The following is a 24866-nucleotide window of genomic DNA, read 5'->3' on the forward strand; positions in this document are numbered from 1 at the left end:
GTGGACCAAGGATAGATTGTTTCTAGTCAAAGTTTCCGGGCTCCATTGCGCTGAATGATATATCCTATACTAATATGAGGAGAATTTCAAAGTCGAACTTATTCACCTCTTCCTCCAAAGACGAACCCACTCATGGGAGCATTGTTTGTGGCAATTTGTAGGCCTGAGTTTTGGCTGCCGAAGGTAACATTGACCACAGGTGTGGCTTGCGGCTTTGCAGCTTCTTGGATCTTCGCTAAAAGCTCACCCAGAAGTTTCTGTGATTCTTCTAGGTATCTTTGCTCTTCCTGAAGATTTTTGGCTGTCTCCTCAGGCTTGGGGTCTTGAATACTCAGGCTTTCCAGCTGGAGCTCCACTTGGCCTCGCTGCCGAACCGTACTTTGAGTGACAGCTTTTAGCTCATCTTCCTTTAAAGATAGTGTTTTTCGGATCTCTTGCGTAATCTTAACATGATGGAATGAGCTGTAACTGTATTTTCATATCTTGAATTAGTATAACCGATTGAGAAACGAGAGTACTTTATGACAGGCCATCTTACAGTGTCGCTGTACTAACAACCGAAGTTATATTGACCTGGCAGTTATGGAGCTTGCCCTGTATAGATTTGATATCGTCTTGTTTCCAAAATCCAATAGTTGATCTATCTCTCCATGAAAGCTTTTTGTCTTGAGAATGGCGAGTCCATCGCTGGAGGTCTGCTCGAAATTTGTCACAAGCCGTGGAACAGACTTTGACTGTTGATTTAATGTTGTCTCCCACACTTGGACCAAGGGAATCTAGGTCTTCGGGCTCAATATCTTGAAGAGACGAAAGGGCTCCGTCTACCAAGGAAAGCTCATTCTTGAGATCCTGCACGTTCTTCGGGGCGTCCTTTATATCCTGCAAATCCCGGAGAAGCAATCGCATACCATGCAGAGCAGGTATAACAACACCAGCAATACCAGAGACCAGGCTCAGAGGATCGGCCATGATGGCAAATTGCGATGAATTTCTGGGAGCAGAGACGTTGAGAAAAGAGGCCGGCAAGTTTGGCTGCATATCAGCCCAGTTAGCGCGGGGCGCAGCCAGCAAGCACATGATTGGCCAGCTGCGCAGTCTCACATCGTCTTCTGTAGCAGCCTGGCGCAACTGAATGAATATCGCAAGAATGGCTTCCACGATATCTTTTGGAGAACTGAATGCTGGAATCCAGGTCGGGGTCAATAATGCTCCCATCAATCAGATCCAGTTGCCACCCGGTAAGTCAACCAGGTGCCCTGTTGCGTTGATAGTGAGGGGGCGAATCTAATTCCCCACATCGCGGCTCCAGAGCGCCCTGAGACCCCTTCCGAGCCTCTTTCCACGGTTCCTTTCCTCCGTGACGTAGACTTCGTCGACCGCGGAACTATCCTTGAGCAAGTCGAGGAGAAATGTATTGTGCGACCATCGAGGCTGGCTCTTGTTGGGATGGGCGGTGTTGGGTGAGATAAACATGAAACTCTACCCGAGTGATTAATGCTGACAGCAAACTAGAAAGTCCCAACTAGCCATCGAATACTCCTATCGCGTCCGTGAGAGGTCAGCGAATACCTGGGTATTCTGGGTCCACGCGAGTAATGCAGCCCGGTTCGAACAGAGTTACAGAGCGATCGCCTACCAAGCCAAAATTCCTGGCTACCGGGACCCCAAAGCCAGCGTTGTATCGTTAGTCACAGACTGGCTACAAGTCGAGAAGAGAAAATGGATTTTGATTCTCGATAATGTTGACGACGATCAGTTTTTTCGCGAGTTGCAAAGAACCAGGCTGCGCACCAGCAACGGCCTCTCGGCTTTCTTCCATGCAGTTCAAATGGCTCAATAATCATAACAACTCGAAGTAGAGCAGTCGCTCTCAGATTTGTCGACGAACGAAATTTAATCGAGGTTAATCCCATGGATAGTCTCGACGCTTCAGCTTTGATGAAGGCCAAACTCGGGTACCAAACAGAACAGGGGGTTGCCACCCAGGACGATATCATGAAACTGACGGAGACTCTTGAATTTATGCCGTTGGCGATCGTACAAGCAGCGGCCTATATCAGACATCCAGCTTCCCGTTGTTTCGTCGCTCAATATCTTGAAGATTTCCAAAGCAGCGATTCACAAAAATTGAAACTTCTTGATTACGATGTGGGTAATATCCATCGAGATATGGATGCCAAAAACTCGATTTTGGTAACCTGGTCGTTATCATTTGAGCATATTCGGCAAACGCAGCCATCTGCTGCAGACCTACTTTCTCTGATGAGCCTCTTTGATCGACAGGGAATCCCAGAGGCGGTTCTCCAAAAGCAAATACCCCAGGAACAGATACCACGCAAAAGAGAAAAGCGGAAAATCTGAGAATGGTTCAATTTGAAGTTTCATAGCAGAAGATCATCTTCTGCAAGCAAACACGACTCCCGCGAAGATTCGAAGGAAAGTGGTGCCACCAACATTGTGTTTGACATTGAGCACGACATCATGATGCTGAGGGACTATTGCTTGGTCTCAATGGGCCAAGACTCATCGTCATTTGAGATGCATCGACTGGTGCAACTATCAATGCAAAAATGGCTCGCAGCTAACGGCGAACTTGAAAAATGGAAGTCCGTGTTTGTTGAAAAGTTGGACAGCGAGTTTCCTGGATGGGCTAATGATGAAGATTGGCCCTTGTGTCGATCTCTATTCCCTCATGTTCAATCCGCTTTGTTACAAAAACCTCTGCCAAGACTTGCTCTATCTCGTTGGGCTTCACTTCTTTATAAAGCCGCTCAGTATGGATATTTTCAAGACGAAGGCACTCGTCTAGAAGAGATGGCTATGGAATCCATGAATGCTAAGAAAGAAAGCCTTGGCGATATGGATCCTGGGGGTGCAATTGTGCTATCTTTGATCTACGGGAGACGCGGACAATGGCAAAGATCCATAGACATGCTCGAGAGAGTGCATAGAGACATGATGAAGATATATGGGAAAGAGCACATATTTACGCTCGACGTCAAGAGGGAGCTGGCAACAGCATACTACAGGAAGGGCCGGTTCCAGGAAGCTGAAACGTTGCAACTCAAGGAGCTCCAAATCAGAGAAATTCAATTTGGTAACGATGATCTTTCGGTTGCTGCAAGTATGCAGAAACTACTGTGGACCTATCGCGAACAACGCCGATTTCAAGAAGCCGTTGCCCTTGAAAGAAATATTATCGAAATCTACAAGAAACAATTTGGCCCAGAAGATCCAGCCACTCTTGCTACTGCAACGAGCATGGTAGATTCAGGTTTCTACCCTGATCCTCGTCTACTAGAAGTAGCCGAGTCTCTCGGAATTGAGGCATTCGACATTTGCAACAAAGCTCTGGGGCCTCATCATCCTAAAACTCTCAATAGTGCAGGATACTTGTCCATGATTCACCATATGAGAGGAAGGTATGAAGAGGCCGAAACGCTCGCCTGTCAAGTGCTCGAGACGCACAAAGAAATCCACGGGTCTGACCATCCGAAGACTATCACATACGCAGAAAACCTATCTGAGATTTATGTCGACATTGGCAAATATCAAGAGGCTGAAGTCCTCACTCAACAATTACTCGAGACCAAAACGAAAGTTTGGGGAGCTGCGCATTTCAATGTTCTGGAATGCAGAGAAAGTTTATCTGAAATTTTGGTTGAACAGGGTCGATATCAAGAATCCGAAACCATTAAATGCCAGGTTATTGAGAGCTTCAAAGAATTCCGGGGACCTCTAGGCTTCCAGGTAATCAATTCTATTTGGGGGTTGGTATGTCTATACGACAAGATGGAGGAATTTCAAAAAGCCTCGTCGCTCCGGTATCAAATATTCGAGGCCAGAAGCCTCAGCTCCGGTGCAGAACATCCAAAGACACTAACCTCTTTGTATAATTTGTCCTTGAGCTTAAAGAGGCAAGGGAAAGATCTAGAAGCCATGGATAAGATGACAGAATGCCGAGATAAGCAGGCCAAAGTTTTGGGTGTTGATCATCCCGACACCAAGGAATCGTCCAAGCAATTACAGCTGTGGCAAACTCCTAGATTGGATATTGGGGCTGCACCGATGGAAACTGATGCCACATAACCAGAGACTCATCATAAGAAACAAACGCCGGTTCGATTTGTCAACTTCTACAATACAATACAAGCGCAAGTAAAACTTAATTTGCATCTTCAAGTTACGATAGGAACATAATTGTGCTCAAAAGCTCAAACTTCATCAAGAGCCACACTCAACATTACATTTCATCAAGTTCAGGTTCATGTTCAGTCTCAAGGGCCTCATCTCGGGCCGTCGTCTCCTTTTTTTGCTTCGTCTCCTTCGCCACGCCACCTGATTCCTTCCCCCACAGACTATCATAAATATCGGCCCTATGCTGCTCAGTAGTACCCTGAAAACCGAATGTTATCACCTGCCGATAAGCATCAACGTATTTGGACGTAGACGAACCTGGTCACTTGTGGCCGCTTGCTTTTTATCGAGGTCTGGCTTCAAAGGAGATCCTTCGTAGTCATCGGGGAATGTAGTGTTGATGAAAACTTAGATCATCAAGTATTAGCTTTATACCTGGCATCTCGAGTGGTATTCTGAGCCATACATTCTTCGTTGCCCTTGGCGTTGGGCTGAGATTTCTCATGAATAGATGCCTGTGCCAGTCTGCTGACGCGGACGGCTGATGGCCTTGTGAGTTGACGTTTGATTAGAGCAGCGTACATGATGCAAGTACTAGTAGATCAGTTATGGTGTGCAGGTTGAGATGAGCTAGTAGGCGAGGAATTAGTACAGGTAGTCTCTGGGGGTCGTTTTAATAAAGCTTAGTAGCTCTTAAGCTGGGAGGTGATGATGATGTCAATCATCTGACAATCTGCGGCGAAATTGAGATCCTAATGATCCAGGAGCTAGGAGACGAATCACCGCGCGGGTCCTGAATGTCATTTGTTGAGCCACGAGAGGGCATTGGTTGGTGATATCAACCTGGAAAGTGTGCTGTGGAGGTGGCGACTACCGCGCAGCCCATTCCATGGTACCTCCCAGGCAGCTCATAGGTCGTGTGACTTTTCCCGAAATCTAGAACACAAGTATTTGTAGATAGTTTAGATTATATTTCCATGCATCTCGATTGGAGATCGAAGATGATCTATATATACAAAACTCCGGCATTGCATGGCCCATGAAGCGAGTGTATCGTTAAAATCCCATAATTCCTTGAAATGCGCCGTGTGGGAAAGAGAAATAAAAAAAACAGCCCAAGACAATGCTAAGACTCCCAATCCATAGCGCGCATTAGCAGGAAGGTCTCTGCGCTCAATCCCCTTTGGACCTTCTTGCCATTTTCTTCTGTGAAGAACTCCGGTTCGAAGTCGCTCGCCTTGGCCCATTCCTGGATCAAACGGCGCCAGTAGCAGACCTCGGCTGCTTGGGTGAGGTAACGCTCGCGGAATGTTTCCACGTTATTGTCGGCTATGCGCTGGGCATCTTTGTCGTGCTTGCGCAGCCATTTCATCTTCCTCTCCAGGTTTGACCAATCGCGATCGACCTCGACAAAGTTCTGCTGGGAACCCGAAGAGCGCAAGAGGTGGGAGTGATGTTGGATCCAGTCTAGCTTGTGCGAAACGACGACACTACGGCACATTTGTAGGTATTTGAGATGGCCGGAGTTGGTATTACCTTCCGTTTGAGCGAGGTATTTGTAGTCGCAGAATTCCGGCATCGTTCGGTATTCGTCTTGCATGGTTTGCTGACCGTCCTGGTCGAGAGATTTGACGTCCGCCCAGGGTTTCTTCTGAGTGACGCTGAGGAGCTTGTTCCGGATGTCATGGCCTAGAGTTAATGTGCCCCGCCATAATAGTTTGTCGTTTTTCTTCGACCAGGTCATTCCGTCTTTCTCGGCGCCCTCAACATCCATGAGGATTTCCTTGATCGAACCGGCTTTGATCTCTGGCCAAGACCAGAACCCGAAATCTGGGACCAGCCATACCAGTTCGTCCTCGGGGCGGCGGGTGTAACCCCATTGGGCGGCGTTGTCGACATGATCGTCGGTGTTGAAAGCAAATTCGATGTTGGGGAGTGGTTCGGGCGAGGTGAGAATGGCCCGGTTGATGGCGGAAAGCGTCGCAATCTCACGCGACCAGATGGCGCCTTCTTTAGCAATTACATAGAGCTGTCGGAAGAACCGGTTAGATCCTGGAAGGGTTAAATTCGAAGAGTAGCAGACCAACGACTCACCTGTTGGTCATAAATCATCGCACGGATGTATCCATTCCGCGGGGGTACCGAGTCGATTTCTTCGAGAGTGATCGGACGGTCGGCGCGTGCAGCACCGGCACGCTCGAGATCGGCAAAGAGATCGGGGAAGGCCAAATCACACTGACCCTGAGTCAGGAGCAAGTTGTCCCGGTCGCGCTCATATCGCCAGGCCCCATCGAAGCTGTGCTGGCTCTGCGGTTGGGTGAGGGGAGTTCTTGTCGGTTGGACGGGAGATCGGGGGTGCGGTCTGATGTAGAGAAAAAAGCCCCAGACCAGTAAGAGACAGGGTATGATTACCAGCAATTGGCGTTTAACAAGCAGCATTCTTCCATCTGGGCCCTAACGAAGGAGGAATTCTGGGGAACAAGGACAGGGACATGGTGGTGAGAGGAAAAGAGAAAGAGGAAAAGAGGAAAAGGGAAGAAAAAGCCCGGGCGCGGACTGGGGGAGACTCTGGGGGGGGCCTGCCGGAGTGCCTTGTGCCTTGTGTAGTTTAGTGAGAAACTAGCACTTCTTACTAGCTTTGTTACTCCGCACTCTCCGGTAAACCCGATGGGCAAGTCAGTACGAGGACTAGTAATGGAGGTGGCCGGTGGGGGCTTAAACCCAGTGATGGTCCATTGGGGCGCATTCTGATGATCGTCTGTGGTCGCGTGGCGCAGGGACTCGTGCTGACTTGAGTGTATAGAGTAGAGTAGTTTATCCCATACTGGTAGTAGTATACTATAACTTGAAGTTACTACTAGAGTCCAGATACTATATAAGTCATGACTTATAACTATAACCATTATCATATATCTGCAGTATATCTGCAGTATATCTGTAGTATAACTGCCAACTAAAATTAGCTGAGCCGCATCTTTTGGCCCCACCGGCTGTGTATCAAAGTTCAAGATTTACTTTAGTAGTAGGAGTAGTAGAAGGAGGATGTATTCTTTTCTTAGAATTGCTCAGAATTACTTGTCCATCATATTTCATTCCTTCATTGGCCATAGCCTCCAGGGCTACTACTATGTACCTAGAATATCGCCATACAGTTCGGCGGACTCGACACCCCCCGCGAGCAATTCAACGGACTACTCGATATAAAGAAACTCCACCGTCCCAGCCGCTGACACGTCGCCGCTAACTCCTCCAAATCAAACATCTCCCCAATAGGTACCCCCCCACCCAGCGAGCAGATAATGATGCAGATCAAACTCGGGCTGGCGAGCCGGAAAGACCTCAAAACTAACCGCATCCGACGCAACAGCCGCAAAATGATTATCCCACATAAACCGAAGCACCCGCTCACTCTGTTCAATACCCGCATGTTGCGGCATCGACTGCTCACTATACGCCTGTCGTTCATCAGCCGACATGCCCGCCCAAGTCCCAGGTAGTCCAACGCGCAGGAAGAAAATATCACCATGCTGGAAGGTGATGTTGGACTCGGCCGCGATCTCGAGGACCTCATCTAGGGAAATCGTCTGCCGGGTGAGTGCATTTAGGGGAATTCCTTTCTTCTCTGCGTATGAGACGTAGTCGATTAGGACCCCGCGGCCGGCAATGCCTCGCTTGGCCCAGAATCCGATGCCGATCCGGGGGGAGTCGGTGTCTTTGATTTCCTCGGCGGTTGTGCCGCCGTGGAAGACTCGACGCTCGGGATTTTCGGGCGTGGGTGCAGGCTGATTGTGGTGACGGAATCCATCCCACTGGGATGATTGTTGTGGGTTGAAATGGTATTCGTCGTCTAAGGCGATGCCCTCGGCTACCCACTTGATGCGGTGCTCGAAGGGTTTGCGGCCAAATCCTATAATCATTGTATCAGAATGGATTCATTATCCAGGGCTTGTAACACATCATTCTTTTCTTTCCCCGAGCGGGGCATAGAATGTATACCGGCTGGGGGGGACTTGAATGTACCTGGCGGAGTCAAGTTCTCAATATCCCAATTCAAACACACCCGTTCACCGGTCTGGATCTGTGTACGTGCTGCGTCCGCGACAACCTCGGACGTCAGCAGACGCAGCATTCCTAGACCTTCTTCCTCCGATCCCGCAGGCGCAGGCCAGTACCGGCGCTTGTCAGGAAGATCATCGAACTTGGGAAGATTGGCCATGGTGATGGAATGGTGTGAAGAGATAACTGCGGGGAAGTCGTGATATGTATAAGCTACTCGTAGCGATACACCAACTCGGGCCTGCAGGGCTAGGCTATGGGAGACGTAGGAAGTAGAATTCAATTATGAAGCATCAATTTCGGCTGCATTGACACTTTTAGCAACTTGAATTCGAGGGGTAGTGCACGGCTAAATAGAACGATGGTCCCCCCCACGTCGGAACAAGTCCGTTGACGTGGGCATGACCCTCCCCCGCAGCCCGCTTCGTGAGGTCCAGCCACGTCACTGGGATTGCAGATATGTGGGCACAGCTCATGAGGGCTGCTAAATGGACCATATGCCCTTCTGGATCCAGCTTAGTATGTAATCTCCATACAACTTTGAATACACTTAATCTACCTCTAGCGCTGTAAAAGTGTCTAGTCCCTTGTTGACCTCTCTTGTCTCCGCCTTCCTATGGCAGACTAGTACCTACCTAAGATGGAATAGAGTAGCTCATCTATTCTATTCTAGGTGGGCACCAGTCTGTTAACTATTAGAAGACAGTAACTGATGGTAGACAAAAGGGAGTCAGAAACTTTTGCAGTACTAGTACTACTCTAGAGATAGATTGGGTGTATCGAAATTTGTATAGAGATTACATTCTAATCTGGATTCAGAAGGGCCCATGGTCCATTTAGCAAAAAGGGCGGTCCATTTAGCAGCCCTCCAGCTCATATATGAACTCCCAAAGGGGCAAGTAAGCGATAGCCCTGCATGGAGTGTGCATTCACCGAGTGACCAGCTCAAGATCCAGCATATAGGCTGGTTACCCAATCTACTAAACTCTAGATCGACCCACGTAGGGTACTTCCATGCACAAGAAAACGATAGACATGAACTCTTTTATTACATCTTAGCAGTCATGCTGAGAAGTCAATGCCGACGCTATAACATAATCTACTCCGGAAAATAATAACAAGCGGCATATTCCCTATAAGAGAACAACCTAGCAACCAAATAGAATTTACAAGTCATCCAGGTCGTCGTCGTTAGTCTTTGAGCCACGGCTGGGCAGGTCAGACATTTCATACTCTTCCTTCCGGCCCGAAGAGCCATTCCTGTCCGAGGCTGACATGGCCATAGCTTGCCGACCTGTGTCGGAAGACTCGAGAAATTCGCGCAGGCGACGTTTGCCCTCCTCGAGAGCTTGCTGCGATGCTGCCTCGGTCATCTTCAGGATAGGACCCCACAGATTGAGTTGATAGGTGATATAGGCACCAACGGCGCACACAAACAGCAAGAAGAAATAGGCGGGGTTGCGGAGAACTAAAGCAAAATCGGATCAGTAAAGGTACAACAAAGTATATGGGACGAATCCCGACTTACCAGCAATAATCTCGTTCCATCCCAATGCCAGCAGGATACCATAGAAGTACAACGGCACTTGAGTCATGCCACCGATGGCACTCCGCTTGGCTTCGACATACACTCCATCGGCAGCCTTCTTGAAGCGAACAGTGAGCTCCTGACGCTTGGAATCACCCACAATCGTCATCTCTTCCTCCAGACTCTTGCCTTCGTCCTCATCGACACCGCCGATAGGAGCTAGATCCTCTTCATCGGCAGGAGATGCTGTGCTTGGGGTGTGACCAATCCATCGATCAAGTGGCGGGGCCGCAGATGTCTCGGCGAGGCGGAAACGCGAGAGAAGGGGAATCAAAGTGAGGGTGGACTCGCGGGCACGAGTATAGATACCCTCAATGTCGTCCGTCGGACGCCAGATGCGTGGCACGCCATCATCGTCATATCGGAACTTGTCCTCAAAGTTCTCCCGCAGCTTGAGAAGCAAGTTACCCTCGATCATTTCCTCGTCAATCTTCGCACGCAGTACGCCCCAGGACTTACGGCGCAGACGCCACAGTCCCACATCGACCTCTTCCAGACTGGCGTCGAAGCTGCTGGCGCGGTCCGTGAATCTTCGCTCGGCATCCAGGACAGTCTCCACGAACACATTCCAGATACGATCCCAGAATGCTTTCTCGGTGGGCTTGTCGCCATCTTCGGGAGCGCCACCGCCGGCACGTCCAGAACCAAGTCCATTGAATTCAACCCCCACGGATTCACCCAGACGAGACTGTACCCAGCGTTCGACACGGCTAGCCAAGCGTCGCATCTCATCGCGTCGAAGACGAGCGCTGACTTCAGACAATTCCTTCTCATAGAGTTTCAGCTCCTGCTTATAGTTGCTCCAGGAGGTATTCTCCACCACAGTTGAACGTGCAACTGCCTCAAACTTCTCTAGCGAAACCTTGCTCTCCTCGTTGACAATCTCCGCAAAGTCATAGTTGCCGCCCTTCTTCTGACCAGACTTGACAGCGTTCGTCACGGCATCACTGAAATCACGAATACCCGACTTGTGCGCAGCGGATATCTGGCCGTGGAAAAGAGCCTTAAGTCGGGTATCAACCTTACCCTCCAGTTCAGCCTTCTTGCGCTGGTAAACACCCTTGTGGTATCGGCTAGCTTCAGTCTCAAAGCCCTTGACTGTCTTGGATCGTGCTGTCCGCATCGCCACACCCAGACCGCCAAGCACTTCCGGAGCTCCCAGGCGCACTGCCTCATTTTGCTTGTCCTCGAAAGCGATGATAGCCTCGTCAAATCCAATCATAACCTCGCGCAATATCTCGTCGCAACGGAATTGAGCAAGGAGTTCCTGCTGAGTGGGCAGATCAAGATCCTTATTGTTGACAATTTGGTCCCAAATGCCCTCCGCGTAGTGCGCGAAACCGTCCGCCGGAATACGTCGATGATATTCAGGCAAGAAGACACCTTCTTCCGAGAATTCACCCTTGAGAGCATCCCGCTTGGGATCACGGTGTCCTTCACGGAAACGCAGACCTAGCTTCTTGGTCTCTGATACAAACTGGTCCGGTTGGTAGCCTTTGTGCGGGAGGCCGTAGAATTGGAAATCAAAGTAATCGTGGATGGTGGATTTTTCCAGTCCAGCAGGTTTAGAGATAGTATCCCAGAGTCGTGAGAGATCCTCTAGCAATGTCTTCTGGAGGTTCTTGAGCGGGGTGGTGCCGATAAAATCACGAATAACGAAAAATAGTAGGGATCGGTGGGTGGTGCTGTGAATCCATTAGTACGTAGCGCGCATCGATAGGAATTTAGGGTCTCCGCATACTGTTTATCTTTTAGGAACAATTGCAGGTTCACCTCAAAGACGGTCTTGAGCAGGCCCATGTTGGCACCCTGGTACAACCCAACTTGGTGCTCCCAAATATTCACAATGAGGACCTCACTCGTCGCAAGGGCAAAAAGTGCACTCTTGCGCTCGAAATCCTGGTCCTCACCTCTCTCACGACCATCGGTACCTTCCACATCCATCACGAGGATGTTGTCCGCCATCCGCGAGCCATCGGCCGTCGCGGAATCAGCCTGCTTCTTGTTCTTCGACAGCCAGATACCCTTGGTTGTTTGCCTGCGCTCCATCTCGGACATGACGGAGAATTGCGTGCCGAAGAGCTGGTTGAGCAGAGTGGACTTTCCGGTGGACTGCGATCCAAACACGGAGATGAGGTGGTAGTTGAAGCCGGCGGGGGTGACATCTTCGAGGGTGAGGTACTTGGATAAGTTGGGACTATAGGATGGGCAGTTAGTAACGAGATTCACAATCTGCGAGCTCTTTGCGCTTGCAATGAAGCTGTCGAAAGCCGGGTGTCGCCATACTTGAACTCCTTATCCCCATCAATCGCTTGCACGCCATGCTCGTAGGAGGCGGCATCGCCTTGGTCGGCAACAGTTGCAAAGTGGCCGTTTGCCATGACAGGGGGTGCAGTTGGGTTCCTGCCCAGTCCCGACGGGCGTTCAGTCATTGTGATGGTTATCGCACTCAGAGGTGGTGGTGGGGACAGATCACCGTAGGAAGGTGGCGAGAGGAGATGAGTGCGGGAACTAGGAGGTTGGGGAAGATGTGGAGCATGCACGGAGTACTTGCAGAACCGATACAAATGGAAGTATGTACTCCGTAAAAGGAAAACAGCACAAGACAGTCCGAACGATCACAAGGCCGTTGCACGAGGATCGAAAGGTCCGAGGTCTGATGGGTTGCTGGGGAAAACAGTCTTACATAACCCCTGCATGATCGCCAGCGTTCCACGGTTGACCACTAGCGACGCTACGAGTATCTATATCACGAAGTCCTCATTCTCCCTACTATACTCTGCGTTCACATTTATGATCTATGTGACTTAGGTTCATTCACTAAAAAAGAGTTACACAAATTCTACACTGTACAGATGATGGGTATAAGCATCCCCAGCCGCTCTAACTAAACCAATTCAGATTCCATCCATGATCCAATCCCAGGTCAACATTAGGAGCTGGCCACGAAAATTGACTGAAATCATCAAATAGCCCCGTGAATGCATTGAGTTCTGGGCCTGGGAAAGCCGTCGTTGCGAAACCGTCTCCTGGGAGAGCCTCGGGCGGACAGCCCATCCCCAGAGCGCTTGGGACTGGCATATTGGCACCAAATGTGTTGTCCGAATGGCACCCAGGCATACCCTCTGGAACAGATAGTGGCGGGGTGTAAAGCTGGTTCGGTGATGGTTTGGTTGCTAGGCTCTCTGGTGATGGACCGCTCACGACATCATCCTGATGCCCTTTATTGTCTGGTCGAGGGAACTTAGCTCCAGCACCCACGGTGATGGTTCCAAAGTAAGGCACTGTAATTTTGCAGGTGACAGGGGAGAATTCCCGCACTTGCGATCTTGTACGGTAAATTTCGCCCAGAATATTGGAGGACTCTGCTGCCACAGAGCCACCCTTTTCTTGCCTCGCCTGGTGAAGAATATCGACCACCTCCCCTACTAATCTCCAGTCGGATTCATCCTCTTCCTCATTGTGTTCCGGAAACTCATCAGAGTCACCATATAAATGCACAATGAGCAACATGCCCATGGTGAAAGCAAGGAAATCAATCATCTTGCACAGATAAGATCGGGTCATCGCTCGCAGCACCTTGTAGATCGCCAGTGCCTCGCGCGCAGATTTGATTGCCATTCGTTGAGAGAAGGCAAATCGTGAATCATATGGGTATTTCAGCATGAGGGGTAAATGTAAAAGCGCTCGTAATACCTTTGGCATGAACTGCAAGGGAATTCGCGCATGGAATTGCTCTTGTCGCTCGTCGGGGCCAAGCTCAACGCTAGAAAGGCTGCTAGGCATCGATCTCCATGCACTATCAAGCTCAGAATCCAATTTCAGTGTAGTCTCAAGGCACATATCGGCTGGGTTCTGATTGCGGTCGACCATGTGTCCACAAATCACACCGATCCGAAATAGATATTCTTCCGCCGGTGCATTATGTTCCTTCAGGCGTTGCTGAATCTGGGGTAAGAAATTCGCTTCGGTTACTCCGTAAGGTAGCCCGAGAATGAGACTAAGTGATCTATCTGAGCAGTTCAAGGAACACCAGATCTTCTGTCGTCTCACGAAGAGGGTGTCTAGCGGGCTGCGAGTTCGAGTTGACAGATGCATAGCGGCCAAGTGGGCAAATTCTATAGCCCTACGAGTGACCAGCCACGCCTTTCGAAGGCGACCTTCGTTCAGATGGAATTTGGCCAGGAGCATCTGACACTCGATTCCCGGTAGCGTTGCTGCGAAGTCATCATCGCGGACGACTAAGCGATCCACGGCCTCTGTTAAACGAATGGAGAATTCTTCCGGTTCAATCGGTACAAGCAGACTTTTAAAGTCAAAACTTTTTGGGGATTGAAGGGCACTCATGCAGAGGCATACAATTGCCTTTCCTATGTCGGCGGGAGCCACAAGGCCTTCGCAAGAATCCCACTTGTGATCAAAGATGTTTTGTATTTCGGGGAAGCTTTCTTCCCAGACACACCAGAGTTTTGAGCCCTCATTGACGATCTTCCATATGTCCTTCTGGGGAGGGAGTAAGGATAAAAGTTCAGCCCGCACGGCGCGGGCCTTTGGTGACATGTCCCTGATCCCGGCGAATTGATCATTACTGGATAGGTCTTCCTGTCGACTGACAAGGTAATTGTCGAAGAGCTGCATGACTGGGGCATTCTGTATCTGAATGCTAGACGGACCAAGTTTGTCCGACTCGGCCGAGGCGGGAGACGTATTACTGATTGTGGGGTTATCAGCTATGGGGTATAGAGTCAGCATCTGCAAAGGTGAGTTCCCGGAGGAAAGTGTTCCAGCTTATGGAATGGGCTTTGAATCTGCCGCTTACCAGGTGAGCTAACAGTAGTACTTTGCTGATCCAATCGTTTGACCAGATCCTGCACTACATTCTCCAACTGAGCCACCCGCTCCCGGAGACTGTAGCGCTGCTCTCCCTGTTCAGACCCTGGTGGTATACTCCGATCATCCTCATTATGTTCCTGGTCGACGCATTTGGACCCTCGAAGACGACATTCGTTGCAGACATTAGGGTGATCGGCAGTGTAAGTACAGCGGATCTTCCGCCGTCGACCTACATTAGAAATCAATATAGAACAAGCAAGTGACACGAGAAAATCCCGAACGTACATTCAATGCAGCTTTTCGTCCCTTTCCTCATTCTCTTGCGAGGCGGACCGCATGTGTCTGACCAAGAACTCATGACAGCTGTTCTTATTTGGACGAAAACCGAATCGCCTGTCTATGCCAGGGCCAGAAGCAGCAAATGAATACTAGGCTAGTCCACGGGATGAGGGGCATGAGTGGGCCACTCGGGCCATGAGACAAATGGACTAAAAGGCTTGGAGAGTTATATGAGAGGAGACGAAACGAACGGAGATATTTTTCGGGGGATAATTGACGAGGCAGCAAGCCTTACGAGGCCATAGTCCTAGGGGCGACCCCCATGCGGGTTTACCATTTGAGGTGCGTGTTGATAAGGGGGCATGATCGAGTATAAATCTCGGTTCTATAAGAGCCTTAAGGTTACTTAGTACTGACTGCAATTTGCGAACATGACCTTGGAATAAAATCCAATATTGAAATTGATTCTGCAAGCTCAAAATACTACCCAAAGAGAACTCAATTCAACCTGGATATCAACTACTAGAATCGTTATATTATGAACTCTACTCCATCCCTTTAGAGGCTCTAAATGAGACGCCCAACTTGAAGGTAATAAGGTAGCTAGTAGATTGTACGTTGGTATAGGCTACTGATAAAAAACCCTACTTGTCAGCAGAAGGCCCTCTCCTCAGTAAAATATTTTGTGTTCAGATAGGTAAATAGCATCTTGGTTGGGCGAAATTGCTCGTTCGATCGTCCCAATTGCCGGCATAGAGCTGGCTGTCACACAAAGGGCACGAGCTTCTATACTAACGCCACGCCCGGAAGAGCCGGCTGGTCCGAAACCCGCACATTTCGTCCGCCTATTTTGTCCGAACGCCATCCACGGGTGTTTGTGGACAGTTCACATACATTCACTGGAATGGCACCATGTAACTACTATCAAATCACTACTAATTACTGAGAAACTCTGAGGCTTTAGATGGTGGGAGTTAAAATTTATTTTGAATACATTTCCACAGGGTGAGGGGAGAAGATACAACAAGCTACATCTCCAATATAGAGAAGTACATGAACAAGATTGCAACGAAAAACTCCGGATTACCCCTGGAACCCTTGTGGCTGATCGATGATCCCGCGCTGTGAATAATTGGTGACAGACAAACAAGAAAGAAAAAGGGGTGTCATAATACAGGTCGAACAGAGGTTTTCTGCCCGATTATTATTTGGAGCCATCAGGCCCTTTACTCAACCACACGGGTGATCAGACCAGTGGCAACGGTACGGCCACCCTCACGGATGTTGAAGCGCTGACCGGCCTCGGCGGCGACGGGACGGTGAGTCGAGAGAACCATCTCGACGTTGTCACCGGGCTGGACACGGATAGACTGGTCCTCACCGGGGAAGGTAAGGTCACCGGGCTCATCGGCGGTACGGAGGTAGACCTGGGGGCGGTAGTTGCTGCCGAAACCAGTGCGGCGACCACCCTCAGCCTCAGTCAGAACGTACATGGAGACCAGGAACTTCTGGGCGGCCTTGGTGCTACCGGGAACGGCAACGACCATACCACGGCGAATGTCCTCGCGCTTGATACCACGGAGAAGCAGACCGGAGTTGTCACCGGCACGGGACTCATCGCAGGACTTCTTGAAGGTCTCGATATCGGTGACCTTGGTCTTGATGGGGACCTCACCACCACCAACAATCTCAACCTCGGTATCCTTCTTCAGGAGACCACGCTCAACACGGCCGGAGACGACGGTACCACGACCGGGGATGGAGAAGACTTCCTCAATGGACATGAGGAAGGGCTTGTCCATGTCACGCTCGGGGGTGGGAATCCAGGTGTCAACAGCCTTCATCAGGTCATCAATACGCTCGGTACCAATGTCGGGGCGGCGGTTCTCAAGGGCGCAGAGGGCAGAGCCGAAGATAATAGGGGTCTCCTCACCCTCGAAGCCGTAGGTGGAGAGCAGCTCGCGCATCTCAAGCTCGACGAGCTCCAGCATCTCAGGGTCCTCGACAGCATCAACCTTGTTAACGAAAACAACGAGCTTCTGAACACCGACCTGACGGGCAAGCAGCAAGTGCTCACGGGTCTGGGGCCTAATGAGAAGAAAAGGATATTAGCGTGTATTTCCACGGAAAGAATTGATCAATGGTCATTCATACATCTGGCCGTCAGAGGCAGCGACGACAACGATAGCACCGTCCATGTTGGCAGCACCAGTAATCATGTTCTTAATGTAATCGGCGTGACCGGGGCAGTCGACGTGAGCATAGTGGCGATCCTCGGTCTGGAACTCAATGTGGGCAGAGGAGATGGTGATACCACGCTTGCGCTCCTCGGGTGCCTTGTCAATGGCATTGTAATCAAGGAAGTTGGCAAGGCCCTTGGAGGCTTGGTACTTGGTGATGGCGGCAGTCAGGGTGGTCTATGGATGGGGGGTCATTGTCAGATGGTAGGCATGGAATTGCGATGGAATTGCATCTTACCTTGCCGTGATCGACGTGACCAATGGTACCAATGTTAACATGGGGCTTGGTACGCTCGAAAGCAGTAGCCAGACCACGAACAGCCAGCTTGTCGCTAGTGAAGACGTGGTGAACGGGGTTGACGGCGCGCGGGCGCAGCAGGGAGGAGCGGCTGGTGCGCGCCAGGAGGTTAATGGAACGGGAGAACGACATCTTTGCGATATGGGAAGCCACAAGAACAACCAAACGAAGAAGCGCGAGATGGAATTAAGAAACAAGATGGTCAAACTTCGGGGGAGAATCAACACCCAATTTTCCGGTCAAAACCGGAAAAACCTTAGTCACCCGCTGGCCACCCACAGCCAATCAGATGCTGCGAATTGCGGAGGTCCGCTGTCATTAGGAGTCTCGTACATACGAACATACGAGCAGTAGTAGTTCACACTTCTTGTGTTGCAATAGCTGTGTATCTATACAGCTAGTACGAGTAGCTACCAGATTGATATTACTTGACGAGTCTACATAACAGCCTCTGTAGCATTTATGAGAGATCTGTCGGAATTTATAACATACTAGTAGTACGGAGTATATTGACCGAGTTTCCAATCACATGGTTAAAGCCGATACTTGATAGATGGAACATATGCCATAATGCAGTTAGTATACAATAGATCGCTATATACAGAGAACTTCCGAGTTATCCCCAATGGAAAGTGACCCCAGATGGAGAATACTGATTCAAATTTATTTCTCCTTGGTCACAGTGAGAATAACATGCTTGCCCGGTTCTCCTTCCATCGCCTTGGTTTGAGTACCCCCTGCCTCTCGGATGGTATCCATGACTGACTGCATGACGTTCTTGATTTCGTCCACCGTCGCTGATCGCTTGTGTCTCTTGCGAGTGAGGACGACTTCCACTTTCCGTCCTTTGTCCAAAAAGTTGGTCAATTGCTTCAAACGGTGTTGCAGGTCGTGTGCATCGATAGCCCAGTTCAGTTCGACCTGTTTTGTAGACTGAACTGCCGATTTGGCCGCCTTGATTTTGGCCTTCTCGCTTTCCCTATACTCCTTCTTATTCAAGATCTTGCATATGGGCGGTTTGCTCGGCCCGGCGGCGGCGGCCACTTGAACGCAGAAGAACTTATTGCGATCGAATGAGGTGAGGACGTCAAAGAGCTTTCGAGGTTCGTCGAGGTTTCCTTCCTCGTTGACCACTTGCACCCATGCAGACCCGATCGATTCGTCTTTAATCAAGGTCGAAGCTGGCGTGGTAACTTTGGGACCGGCGAGGTTTCGAGACAACTGGAAGGATCTGAGCTGCAGACCGTTCTGGTATAGTCTTGGTTGTAAGAGCCCCGTCTTAGAGGTGTGGAGAGGTGTGAAGAAGGTATGGCGCAACGCCTGCGCAGTTGACGCAAGGCCGCGGGTATGGTTCATGTTGGTGGAAGGAGGAGGAGGAGGAGGAGGAAAAGCAGGAGAAGGGAGTATATACCCCGTGTGGGTATCGTAAAAAAATAACTTCCTGTGGTTGACCGTGGCCGGAGAAGAGAAAGGTGAGGAGAGGAGAAGCTCCAAACGGGGTCCAATGATCTGTGGTTGGGGAAGACCGGATCGAGTAAGAGCCACGCCACACACTTGCGCCACACGAAACATTTCCGATGGTCTCCTTTCCTCTTGCAGCATCTAATTTCCCGACTTCTCCTAATTCTTTTCTCCCCTTCAACTTCCCCATCCCCTGTGCCTTACTGGAGTCGGTTTGTTCGCCCGGTTCAATGTCGTTGGTTCCTTTGATTTCATTTGCTTAAACCCTTCCGATCGTTCAATCCTTACCTACCCGGCCACTTCGCCACCTGTCGTTTCTTCCGCCTTATCTCTCCGAGATTGCTCGTATGTCGACTGGAGTTGACAGCCAACAACCCTTTAATATCCCAATTGAAAGCCTGGGCGCCCGTCAACGCTCCGTCTCGCAGAGCCACGGTTCTCTGCTCCCGCATTCCGTCCACCTTTCCCATCAAAAATCCGCCAACATGGTTTCTCAAAGCCAAAGATCCCGGTGGTTGAAAACCGGTGCCATTGTCGGTTTTATTTTCATGGTGCTCTTGTGGCTGTCGCCATCGAAGTCTTCTAGTTACACGGGTTTATCTGGAGGTATGCGAACTCCTATCATCAGGAATTTACATGCACTGAGACTAATCCCGACTTTCTCTGATCTATAGACAAATCTGCCTCCGGTGTACAGACCAAGTGTACCAAGTCTCACGATTCTTCCAAGCCTCTGATTCAGTATGCCCTCATGATCGACGCTGGCAGCACTGGTTCCCGTATCCACGTCTACCGTTTCAACAACTGCGGCCCAACCCCCGAACTCGAGAACGAGATCTTTGAGCAAACCGCAAAGAAGGAGGGCGGCAGCTCCGGTCTCAGCTCTTATAAGGAGGATGCTGAGGGCGCTGCTAAGAGTCTGGACCCTCTTATGGAGGTGGCCATGTCCAACGTTCCCGCCGAGTACAAGTCGTGTACCCCCGTCGCGGTCAAGGCCACCGCTGGTCTGCGTCTCTTGGGTGCCGAGATGAGCAAGAACATTCTGGAGGCTGTCCGCACCCGTTTGGAGACTGTCTATCCATTCCCAGTCGTCTCCCGCGAGAAGGGCGGTGTTGAGATCATGGATGGCTCTGATGAGGGCGTCTATGCCTGGATCACTACCAACTATCTTCTTGGTAAAATCGGTGGCCCCGACGAGAACCCAACTGCTGCTGTCTTCGATCTTGGCGGTGGTTCCACTCAGATCGTCTTCCAGCCCACTTTTGAGAAGAGCAAGGCTGGTGGCATGCCCGAGCACTTGGCAGAGGGCGACCACAAGTACGAGTTGAAATTTGGTGGTCACGAGTTCGATCTCTACCAGCATTCTCACCTTGGCTACGGTCTGATGTCTGCTCGCAATTCCATTAACCTTCTGGTTTTGGATGCTATGCTAGCTAAGAACCCGAAGGACCTGTCCTGGTTGAAGACTCCTATCTCCAACCCCTGCATTCAGCCTAATATGGAGAAGGAAGTTGAAATCAAATTGCCCGCGGATCACGCTCTAGGCAAGGCAGCAGTCACTGTTATCATGGCTGGCCCGAAGGAGACGACCGCTGCTCCTCAATGCCGTGCTCTTACTGAGAAGATCTTGAAGAAGGAAGCCGATTGTACACTGGCTCCCTGCTCCTTCAACGGTGTTCACCAACCTTCTCTGGAAAAGACTTTTGCCCGCGAGGATGTGTATATCTTCTCCTACTTCTTCGACCGCACTGATCCCTTGGGCATGCCCTCGTCTTTCACTCTTAACGAGCTTCATCAGCTCACCGCCAATGTCTGTGGTGGTGAGGAGCACTGGAGTGTTTTTGCTGGCGTGGAGAACGCCCTAACCGAGCTCCGTGATCGTCCTGATTGGTGCATGGACCTCAACTTTATGTTGAGCCTGCTGCACACTGGTTACGAGATGCCTCTGTCCCGTGAGGTTAAGATTGCCAAGAAGATCAAGGGTAACGAGCTGGGCTGGTGCCTTGGAGCAAGGTAAGCTGACAATGTTTCGTCTTGTCTTGTCTTGTCATGAATTATATGCTAATCTTTAATTTCCGTATAGCTTGCCTCTTCTGAGCCAGGAGTCTGGCTGGACTTGCCGCATCAAGGAAGTTTCCTAGATCCTGGATCGACATCAGGGTCTCCTTTTTTATCAAATTTTAATCATATGGCTCAGCCATAGTATGTGATGGGTCCATGCATATAAATAGATACTCGTTATGTTTGTTTTTTGTTCAATTCTTTATTGTCGTCTTTAACTAGAATTTTTTGGAGGCTTTGGCGGATGCATCAAAATGTACGAATCTTCATGTCTTTCCCATTAATGTCCTTGTAGAAGTCTGGAATAATATACCCCGGCAAATGCATAGATGCGATTTGAATGCAATGTAGATCATTAGACAAGATAAGCCTTACTCTGCCATTTCCTCGATAGATGGCTTCTCCGTATCTGCCTTTTTCCCTCCCATGAGCGTATCCAAAACGTCTGGGTTCTTCTTGTGTTGCTTTGTTTTCGCAGAACCCGAGGGGTCCTCATTGTCGCTCTCATCTTCACTCGAAGAATCCTGACCATCTGCGCGTTTTTCCTTAAGTACTCCTAATCCAAGATTCTAAGGACAGTTAGCAATCATTCTCAATTCTAATCCAAGAAAGAAAGAAGAAGAAGAGACTCAACATACCATCTCTATGTAATCCTTCCCATCATCCACAGAATCCAACACCATAGCATCACCCCTTCCGGCAGCAATTTCCTTCTCAAGCTTCTCATTCGCATCCTTCATTTGCGGCAAAAATGACGACAGGCGCGATAATAGGTCTGAACTCCCCTCCATGCGGTGTATTTGCGGCTTCGGGCGTCCAGGAATACTGGGTATTGACGTTCCATTGGTGGTTTTGGGCTTGGTAGAAGTGGGCTTCGAGTCGATCATCATCTCGTTGTCGTCATCGTCCGATTCCTCGTCCTCGCTCTCCTCTGAGGAAGAGCCGGAGGATGAGGTGTAATCGTCGTCGTCCACGGGGACAGCTGTCCGCACGGGAAGCTCTTGTTTAGAAGCTTGGTGTGTTGCGCTCATATTGTTTGATTTCCAGATTCGTCTAGTGACTGGTTCTTTTGGTAGATCGTAGCTTGCTTGGCTTGTTGCGATGCAAGAGGACTGCGATGTAATGCGGCTTCGATTCTGCGATGACAAGAGCTGCGGTCTGTGGCCAAGTGACAGACGTTGTAGCGGTTCGAGGATTCCAACACCGATCCAAGAATTCTCGAGGGTATCTTGACGGCTTCGATTGTCTATTTTTGTTGCAGGTGTGGTTTCAAAAAGAAAGAAAAAAAAGTCGAGCGCGGTCTGGGTGATTACAACTTTTTGGGTGGGTGGAGCAAGCCGATAACGATAAGCCGGACGCTAGGCTAAATTCCCTGCCAATTCCATGGATCGAGCTAAAGTACTATTTGAAGTAGTACTCTAGTACTTATTTACAGGTCACCTCTATGGAATGGAGACCAAGGACAAACTACGGCAAAGAATATCTCATAGCTCAATGGATAAGTTTGCATCCAAATAGTGTAATAGTACATATTAAAAGTAGAGAGCAAGGATCTCACCCTCATCGGTGGCTTCGTCTGCGGCTCAAGCTTCTTCTTCGACTTCGGCTTCGGCTCCTGCGTCGACTACGACTCCTTCGTCGCTCAGGACTTCGCCTGCGACTGTTGCTTCTTCGTCGTTCAGGGCTTCTCCTGCGACTGTTGCTTCTTCGTCGCTCAGGGCTTCGCCTGCGGCTGCGGCTTCTTCGTCGAATGGGGCTCGGGCTTCGACGACGAGGTCGTCGTTCCTCGGGCTCCTTGCCATGAGTGACAGTGGTTTCAGGCTCTTTTTCCTTGCCCGCCTCTCTAGTGGGATCATTCTCTCGTTCGGATGGAGGCATATATCTGTCAATATCACCAAATCGGGCTGCCGACGGTCTTGGTTCACGCTCTGGAGACCTGATTCGGCGTCGGGGAGATTTGCTGCGGTTGCTAGTCGAAGGTACGTAGCGATCGATATCAAGGCCGCCGGGAGAGGCACGCCGGGCTGGGGAAGGCCGCCTAGTTCGTGATGCGCGACGGGATCGCGATCGTCTGCGTCCGCCAGAACGTGAGCGCCTTCTCTCTTCTGATCGGGATCGAGATCGAGATTTCACTCGTTCTCGAACGCGGGAACGTGATCGACGACTACGTGAGCGTCGATGAGTCGGAGAGCGAGCGCGGCGGCGAGGCTCATCACGATCACGATCTCGACTCCTGTCTCGGCTGCGATCATGCCGCCGGCGGTCATGATCACGTTCACGAGACCTTGAGCGGGGACGATCTCGCTCACGTTTACTATCCTGATCCCATCCCCGGCCAACGGATCGACTGCGGCTGCGGCTGCGACGGGTTGGCCGCCAGCTTCGCTCATCACGAGCGCGTTCGCGGAAGTCGCGAAGTCCAGGACGTTCGTCTACGTCACGATCGCGCGGTCTAATTGAAGCATCCCGAGACCGGTCTCGACGGCGGTTCGGGTCATAATGAGAAGCATATCGGCGATGAGAACGGCTGCGGCTTCGACTTCGCCCCCTGTCCGGATTCCGGGTTCGATCCGGCATTGGCTCCTGTCGTCGAGATGGTGTAGTTGCTCTGGTGGAAGCGGGCTTCGTTTCAATTGAAGTTTTGACCGGGGCCGTCGCTGTAGACCCTGGCTTGAGTCCGTTTTCGATGGCTTCGGCTTCTTCAAAGTCAAACTCTGGCTTTTGTCGCGCCTTTGCTGCAAGTTCTTCGCCCTCCTTCAAAAGCATCTGCAAAGCAGCCTCCTCGAGTGATTTCTCGTCCACCGGCGGCGCTGGACCTGGTGTTGGGATCGCGGAAGTATTTGATCTGTCTGTTTTCGCGTCTCGACCGCGTGGGGATCCTCCCCGATCTGATCGATATGCCGGCGAACGATCACGAAGACGATCACGATCACGATCACGGTCTCTGGTCCGGCTACGATCACGATCCCAACCGCGATAACGATCCCGGTCATCTCTACCGCGCCACCTTTCATCTCGCTCACGATCTCGCTGCTCATCAAGAGCACGTTGTTCATCACGCAGGCGCTCACGCTCGGCCCGTCGTTGGTCATCGATCTCTTTTCTTCGGGCTCGCTCTTCATCCTCCTTTTTGCGTTCGATTTCTCGTTTCTTTCGTAATTCTTCGTCTCGAATACGTTTCTGTTCGTCTTCGATTTCCTTTTGTTTGCGCATCTCTTCACGATAGATTTCGTCGCGCGCATCCCGTTTTTCCTTGACATGGGCATTGTAGTCGTCGTCTGTTTTGCTGCCAGCCTGCTCTTCTTTGGCAGCCGCATCTTCTCCAATATCTTGACGGCGGATGGCGCGCACTGTATCCATAATTGCATCCAGATGCTTCGAAGCAAGTCGGTCGATGGAATCCTCCACATTTTTGTAAACGTCGCCACGGTCGACAGCCCCCTCAATAAGTGTCGCGGCTTTACCTCTCTCTCGTGAGAGATGCGCTGGTTCGCGTTCGATCTCCGACTCGGCGAGCGCGATCAATTGGTCGGTGAACATGGTCTTCGATTCCTGCATTAAATGTTAGCGGCCAGCGAGACAGAAAGGGATTCTGATAATGTCCCAAGGCTCAACGGTGAAAACATACGCCCTCGTTGAAATCAGCCCATAATTGTTTCCGTATACTGTCGAATCCGCCCTTCTTCTTGAACGAGTGCAGGAGTTTGTCAATGGCAGCGTGTTGCGCCGCGGACAAAGGGAGGTCCTCAGCCTTGAACTTCTTGCGCTTCAGGCTCTCGATGTCGAGCGCAGGTCTCTTCCCCCCTGGCTGCACATCCTCCATGGCCTCTGAAGCCATCGTGAAAAGATGGCGAAATAAAATATGAATTCCCAGGAGGATTAAGTTATTCGAGCTTGGTCGCGTGAAAGCCAA

At 50.4% G+C, this 24866-nt stretch overlaps 12 protein-coding genes across 12 annotated transcripts; 2 read left to right on the plus strand and 10 right to left on the minus strand.

Moving 5' to 3' along the window:
• Nucleotides 1-98: 98 nt before the first annotated feature.
• Nucleotides 99-969, minus strand: N7509_007092 (uncharacterized protein; the record flags this gene model as incomplete). The annotated part of the gene is made up of 2 exons (XM_056631729.1): nucleotides 99-462; nucleotides 539-969. The coding sequence occupies 2 exons, from the start codon at nucleotides 967-969 to the stop codon at nucleotides 99-101; spliced, it is 795 nt and encodes a 264-aa protein (XP_056487280.1).
• A 178-nt stretch (nucleotides 970-1147) lies between these two features.
• Nucleotides 1148-4089, plus strand: N7509_007093 (kinesin; the record flags this gene model as incomplete). Its single annotated transcript, XM_056631730.1, has 5 exons — nucleotides 1148-1238; nucleotides 1310-1460; nucleotides 1513-1683; nucleotides 1860-2193; nucleotides 2380-4089. 5 exons carry the CDS (start codon nucleotides 1148-1150, stop codon nucleotides 4087-4089), a joined length of 2457 nt encoding a protein of 818 aa, XP_056487281.1.
• Nucleotides 4090-4243: 154 nt separating this feature from the next.
• N7509_007094 (uncharacterized protein) lies at nucleotides 4244-4721 on the minus strand (the record flags this gene model as incomplete). Its single annotated transcript, XM_056631731.1, has 3 exons — nucleotides 4244-4396; nucleotides 4456-4544; nucleotides 4604-4721. The coding sequence occupies 3 exons, from the start codon at nucleotides 4719-4721 to the stop codon at nucleotides 4244-4246; spliced, it is 360 nt and encodes a 119-aa protein (XP_056487282.1).
• A 542-nt stretch (nucleotides 4722-5263) lies between these two features.
• On the minus strand, nucleotides 5264-6576 carry N7509_007095 (CAZyme family GT90; the record flags this gene model as incomplete). Its single annotated transcript, XM_056631732.1, has 2 exons — nucleotides 5264-6189; nucleotides 6228-6576. The coding sequence occupies 2 exons, from the start codon at nucleotides 6574-6576 to the stop codon at nucleotides 5264-5266; spliced, it is 1275 nt and encodes a 424-aa protein (XP_056487283.1).
• An 815-nt stretch (nucleotides 6577-7391) lies between these two features.
• N7509_007096 (uncharacterized protein) lies at nucleotides 7392-8446 on the minus strand (the record flags this gene model as incomplete). The annotated part of the gene is made up of 2 exons (XM_056631733.1): nucleotides 7392-8044; nucleotides 8134-8446. Coding segments are annotated over 2 exons (966 nt in total), but the record flags the coding sequence as incomplete, so codon positions are not given.
• Nucleotides 8447-9359: 913 nt separating this feature from the next.
• sey1 (dynamin-like GTPase SEY1) lies at nucleotides 9360-12213 on the minus strand (the record flags this gene model as incomplete). The annotated part of the gene is made up of 4 exons (XM_056631734.1): nucleotides 9360-9661; nucleotides 9722-11466; nucleotides 11523-11978; nucleotides 12068-12213. 4 exons carry the CDS (start codon nucleotides 12211-12213, stop codon nucleotides 9360-9362), a joined length of 2649 nt encoding a protein of 882 aa, XP_056487285.1.
• A 451-nt stretch (nucleotides 12214-12664) lies between these two features.
• On the minus strand, nucleotides 12665-14972 carry N7509_007098 (uncharacterized protein; the record flags this gene model as incomplete). The annotated part of the gene is made up of 3 exons (XM_056631735.1): nucleotides 12665-14511; nucleotides 14601-14843; nucleotides 14900-14972. 3 exons carry the CDS (start codon nucleotides 14970-14972, stop codon nucleotides 12665-12667), a joined length of 2163 nt encoding a protein of 720 aa, XP_056487286.1.
• Nucleotides 14973-16119: 1147 nt separating this feature from the next.
• Nucleotides 16120-17563, minus strand: N7509_007099 (translation elongation factor Tu; the record flags this gene model as incomplete). Its single annotated transcript, XM_056631736.1, has 3 exons — nucleotides 16120-16981; nucleotides 17048-17310; nucleotides 17372-17563. The coding sequence occupies 3 exons, from the start codon at nucleotides 17561-17563 to the stop codon at nucleotides 16120-16122; spliced, it is 1317 nt and encodes a 438-aa protein (XP_056487287.1).
• Nucleotides 17564-18094: 531 nt separating this feature from the next.
• On the minus strand, nucleotides 18095-18787 carry N7509_007100 (putative translation initiation factor IF3; the record flags this gene model as incomplete). The annotated part of the gene is made up of 1 exon (XM_056631737.1): nucleotides 18095-18787. One exon carries the CDS (start codon nucleotides 18785-18787, stop codon nucleotides 18095-18097), a length of 693 nt encoding a protein of 230 aa, XP_056487288.1.
• Nucleotides 18788-19377: 590 nt separating this feature from the next.
• N7509_007101 (guanosine diphosphatase) lies at nucleotides 19378-21033 on the plus strand (the record flags this gene model as incomplete). The annotated part of the gene is made up of 3 exons (XM_056631738.1): nucleotides 19378-19498; nucleotides 19567-20905; nucleotides 20976-21033. The coding sequence occupies 3 exons, from the start codon at nucleotides 19378-19380 to the stop codon at nucleotides 21031-21033; spliced, it is 1518 nt and encodes a 505-aa protein (XP_056487289.1).
• A 291-nt stretch (nucleotides 21034-21324) lies between these two features.
• On the minus strand, nucleotides 21325-21984 carry N7509_007102 (NOPCHAP1/New4 family protein; the record flags this gene model as incomplete). The annotated part of the gene is made up of 2 exons (XM_056631739.1): nucleotides 21325-21522; nucleotides 21592-21984. 2 exons carry the CDS (start codon nucleotides 21982-21984, stop codon nucleotides 21325-21327), a joined length of 591 nt encoding a protein of 196 aa, XP_056487290.1.
• A 552-nt stretch (nucleotides 21985-22536) lies between these two features.
• On the minus strand, nucleotides 22537-24791 carry N7509_007103 (BOD1/SHG1 domain-containing protein; the record flags this gene model as incomplete). The annotated part of the gene is made up of 3 exons (XM_056631740.1): nucleotides 22537-23051; nucleotides 23122-24505; nucleotides 24582-24791. The coding sequence occupies 3 exons, from the start codon at nucleotides 24789-24791 to the stop codon at nucleotides 22537-22539; spliced, it is 2109 nt and encodes a 702-aa protein (XP_056487291.1).
• Nucleotides 24792-24866: the final 75 nt, after the last annotated feature.

The sequence above is a fragment of the Penicillium cosmopolitanum genome (genome assembly GCF_028827165.1).
Source record: "Penicillium cosmopolitanum strain IBT 29677 chromosome Unknown utg000008l:1.0-4398992.0:1.0-4402845.0, whole genome shotgun sequence".
NCBI classification, from domain to species: Eukaryota; Fungi; Ascomycota; class Eurotiomycetes; order Eurotiales; family Aspergillaceae; genus Penicillium; species Penicillium cosmopolitanum.